This window comes from Octopus bimaculoides, chromosome 14 (genome assembly GCF_001194135.2).
Source record: "Octopus bimaculoides isolate UCB-OBI-ISO-001 chromosome 14, ASM119413v2, whole genome shotgun sequence".
Lineage (NCBI taxonomy): Eukaryota > Metazoa > Mollusca > Cephalopoda > Octopoda > Octopodidae > Octopus > Octopus bimaculoides.
Window position 1 is genome coordinate 46,390,727 of NC_068994.1, and position 5,238 is coordinate 46,395,964.

Below are 5,238 nucleotides of genomic sequence, written 5' to 3' on the forward strand. Positions count from 1 at the left end.
TTGGCCAAATTTGGACATACGACAGTTTAACATAATAGCAACGATACATATATCAGATTTGTAAATATTTGCTGGAATAAAAAAAATTTCTAAATCAGCAATTTCAGGCAGTTATATTACTTTCTTCATCATCATTAATATTATTATTATTGGGCAACGAGCTGGCAAGAAACATTAGCATGCCAGTGGAAAGTGTTTAAGAGTTCAAATTCCGCCATGGCTGACTTTGCCCTCCATCCTTTCCGGATCGACAAAATAAGTACTATGTCATATGCTCGCAAAATGTCCGGCCTTGTGCCAATAAATGGCAGAATGGATTGACGGAGTTGTTAGTGCAATGGACAAAATATTTTGTAGAATTTGTCCTGGTGATGCAGACTCTGAATTCAAATACCTCAGGTCAACTTAACAAAAGACAGAAGAAAGACTAATTCCGACTGGTGCTTACATTTCTTGCAGACGCCTCCAGCACATAAGAGAGACAGAGGGAGGAAGTAAGTGATTGCATGATTCTTATCCTTTTCTCAAATGCTTAAAATTGTGTAGTGAATTGAAATGGCTTAAATATACACATCACACAACCTTACAAACTTAATATGGACGGCCAGTAAGTGTGTTTATATAGAGAACATTCACGCCAACAAGCAATGCAGCAGAGCAGAAAGCAAAAAGCGGCTAAATACACACACACACACAGGAACAAATGACAAGAAGCACATACGAGGCATTAAAGAAATGCCCTCATCAGAATCAACCACCAACACTGAACACACAACGAAGGAAACTTCATATCTGCAAGGTTTTCCGCACCAAAGAGTTTAACTGAATTTCAAGCAGACACCAGAATTAATTATATATATATATCTGTTTATCATTTTGTCTATGTTTTGTTTGCAACGTCCTGTACCCAGATATGCATCTATATATACAGGTAGATGTAACTATGTACATATATATGCATATACTCATTTATTATTTGTATTATATATATATACATACAGAGAGAGAGACTTGAAAGGTCTTTTTAATAAAATAAATTTAAATATTTGTTCTCTTTGTAGATCATATTCCAAACAGCCCATGCATTTCAATAAATTTAGAGAGATTTTTAGTAAAATAAATTAACTTTCATTTTTCCTGTTTGGGAAAAAAGTTCTTACATGAAACTACACAGAAAGGTTTTTGCTTTTTTAATACTTAATTACAATTTAAAACTAGTATTTTTTTAAATATCATATCATTATTAGAACCAGGTGGTCTTTGGTGGCAGCTGCGGTAGTAGTGGTGGTGGGGGTTTGATAACAGTATTTTCTACCCCCCCCCCCACCAGACCTCCTCCTAAATGCATCTTCCAAATTAAAAGCTTAACCAACTTGATAGATTAACAGACTTGTCTTATCTAAATACGGTTGCAAAACATGGCAAAGCATTTTTAGCTCATTCCTATCGCATTTAATACATCCAGACAGCAATTACTTAGATTGGCATCAGACCACAAATTGAAGGGAGAACGTGAGGGTGGGGGGTGGAGGGTGCAGTCAGTTCGATTGAACCGAACCCCAGTGTATTACTGGTACCGTTGAGTTACCGTTATTACTGATTCGAATTTTTGTACGGCATAAGTTACAGGGACATAAACACACCAACACCGGTTGTCTACTATGTTGAAGATAATTGATGTTGGACACAGGGGTACAAGTAGGCACAAGATCGTAAATCCAGAAATGGTTATGGTGGTGCGTGTAGTTCATTAAATAATCAACACTTGTGCATGGACTGGTATTTTAAGTTTACTGACCCCAGAAGGATGACAGGTAGAGTTGACCTCCACAGTACTTGAACACAAGATATATAAAGTTATCTCTATAGAATTTGTATAGAAAATCTATAGAGATAACTTTAAATAAAAAGTACATAAATGCTAGAGACAATGTACTTATTTAAAAAAAAAAAAATTTCTACCAAACAACAGTGACTCTACCATAATACAGTCGTTCAAGTTCAAACACACAATAGCAAAATCCAAGCAATTACCAAATATCCAAGTGCCTAAAGCTACCATTACAAGGTTCGAACCATGCCAAGGTCAACTTTGCCTTTTGTAACTTTGGGGGTAGATTTTAAAAATTATCAGTCAGAGAAGCATCAGATCACAAATTGAAGAGAGAACGTGGGGGTGGGGTGGAGGGTGCAAGTCAGTTCGATTGAACTGAAACCCCAGTGTATTACTAGTACTGTTCAGTTATCATCATCACCATTATTATTGATAATACTAACGATCCCGCTCATCAGAATTGCTGGTCTTGAGCCTAAATTAGAAATGATTATTATCATTGATGTGAATTTGGTTTTGCACCACTTCCTCTTCACCAAAACATTGTCAGTTTGAGATTGCCAACTCGCTTTTTTTTTCCTATCTTTTATTTGTTTCAGACATTAGTCTGAGGCCATGCTGGGGTACCGCGACTTGAAGAATTTTTAGTCGACTGAATCAAAGCCAGCACTTATTTCCATTTTTTTCTCTTTTCTTTTTTTTTGTTAAACCTGGTACCTATTCTATCAGTTACTTTTGCCGAACCGCTAAGTTACAGGGATATAAACACAGGCACAACAGCATGCATACGAGCTTCTTCCAGTTTCTGTCTACCAAATCCACTCACAAGACTTTGATTGGCCTGAGACTATAGTAGAAGACACTTGCCCAAAGTGCCATGCAGTGGGACTGAAACTGGAACCATGTGGTTGGGAAGCAAGCTTCTTATCATATGTCCAGAACCTATATTTTTATACACACATACAGATCAGAATTCCACTATTACTATTATTGTTTCCATTATTATTATTATTATTATTTTCCTTACTACTAATCATCATCCTCATGTTTATGTTTGGCCCCTTATAAATTTGGCCGATCCTCTTACATTCCTTACTGAAGAGGTTGTATCACACTTTCAGAAACATGTCTTGATGCATTTCTCACTTGTGTGTGTCTGTGAGCTTTCTCATATTCTTACTCACCTGTCAAATCAGTCTTCAGAGAGAAGCACGCGAGGTCTTCTAATAATCTCTACTTGACGTCAGTTCAGCCCCAGAAGGTTGCTCTCTACACACAGAACATAGTTAAATAAAGACTACACACTTAACAATTGATCAGAGTTAAAGGCTGGAAATGTTAAGGCAAGAGAAGAACAAAATGGAATAGACAAAACAAGAGGAGACATATGGGAGAGTGAGTTGCAGAAGAGGTCACAGTATGTGGCAAAAGAACTTTGACAGACAAACTAAAGTGAAGATCAAATAGTGCATATGTTTAATTAGCAAAAAATGACCATCCCCAACTATATGAGTGTGTGTACACACACACACTGTGTCTATATGTACATATATGCACTTAATGTAAATCATCAAATTTAAAGACTTAATTGCTGTTAGATAATTAATGACATGGTATGTTGGCCAAGTATTTGTAAAGCAGCAGAAAGTTCTGCTTGATACAATCAAACCCCACATGATTGGAATCTCAAATGTAAAGGTGTCTAAATAAAATGATGATGATAATAATAATAATAATATATTCTTATACAGACACAAAGCCATAGGATTTCAAAGAGAAGGGTGTATGTATTCAAGTTAACCCAGAAAGGCGAAGTTGACCCAGGCAGAATTTGAACTCAGAACATCAAGACAGATGAAATAGCATTAAGCGTTTTACCTGGGGCGCTAACAACTCTGCTTACCACCTTAATAATAATAATAATAATAATAATAATAGTTTCAAATTTTGCCACAAGGGCAACAATTTTGGTACTTATCTCATCGACCCCCAAAAGGACAAAAGGCAAAGTTGACTAGGTGGAATTTGAACTCAGAACATAAAGACAGACAAAATCCCGCTAAGCACTTCGCCCAGTGTGTTAACATTTCTGTCAGCTCACCACCATAATAATAATTGATATTAATAATAATAATAACAATAAAGATTTTGATAATTACTTTCAAACTTAAGTCTAATGCTACAAGTTTTGGGTAGAGGGGGTAAGTTATATCAACCTTAGAAAGCAATGTTGATCATGGAAAAATTTAAAAAACAAAAATCATACAGAAGGAATGTAACTAAATATCCCTTCTTCCTTACTGATTGTACTAATCTAAATAATAATAATAATACTTCTATGACCATAGTACATGATAATAGTAACCCCATCCCAGGATACAGTGGTTCACCTTTCCCCCCCAGTGCATTTTCTTTTGGCTCATGTTTCACTTGATTCACACAGCTTTTTTTGTTAAATTAGAAGGGCATGCGCAATGGAGGGGGGTAACACACACACATACACATGCGCACAAAAAACCCTTCCCGCCCTCTCTCATGTACACACACACACAAAAAGTATATCTCCACCTCCCCTTCGAAACATGGTTATGATGGCCTGCAGGCATATGTACATTTTTCAAAATAAAATAATAATAAAAAAAAAAAATTTTAATTTAAAAAAAAAAAACGTGATTTTAAAATAAAAGATGAAAAAAAAAAAACAATAATGATAATAATAATAATATTAATAATAATAATAATAGTAAAACAGTATTAACATTTTTATCACCTATTGACATTCAATAAAATTTCAATCCAGCACGGACAAGAAGTTATGAACTGTCTAGAGTAACAAGGACCCCAGCCTTTTGCAAAGCTGATCCGGATGGAACTGGGGTCATAAGGCCCGTCTAAATACTGAGGATCTCGGATTGCTTCAAACTGTTCCGAACATTTATAGTCAAAAATTTTGATTGAATATCCGGGCATAACTTTCCGTACCACCAGCGCTCGGCTGTTAGGGGTCTCCAGCGTGGGCGAGTTGACGAAAATCGGGCAAGATGAACGGTTGTATGCCCATACGCCGTTGCCCTCTTTGCTTAGTATGATTCCGAGCCCCAGCTTCTCGCGGGTCCGCCGAACGGCCTCCTGGCTGGACTCGGTCTGTAGAATATCGAGGCACATGCCGTCACCATGAGGTAAGAGTTGAAATATGTTTATGGTTGGTTGCTGCACACGGAATAACCGTCCCACTCGCTCCTTCATTTCCCAGTATGCGATGCTGCACCAATAGTTCTGTGTACCATTGACACCATCTGCGGAAGTAAAAAAACAAAAGAAAAAGAAAAATTAGTACAGCTTTGAGGGTCAAAGACAGAAGTTTCTTCACTCATTATATATATATATATATATATATATATATA

At 36.5% G+C, this 5,238-nt stretch overlaps 1 protein-coding gene across 1 annotated transcript in view; it reads right to left on the reverse strand.

Moving 5' to 3' along the window:
- Positions 1-2,523: 2,523 nt before the first annotated feature.
- Positions 2,524-5,238, reverse strand: part of LOC106870530 (mothers against decapentaplegic homolog 6) — a 107,605-nt gene continuing 104,890 nt past the window's right edge. Inside the window, exon 5 of the mRNA XM_014916657.2 lies at positions 2,524-5,130. Coding sequence (XP_014772143.1) covers positions 4,601-5,130 — 530 coding nt within the window. The 3' untranslated portion in view covers positions 2,524-4,600. The remainder of the gene's footprint in view (positions 5,131-5,238) is intronic.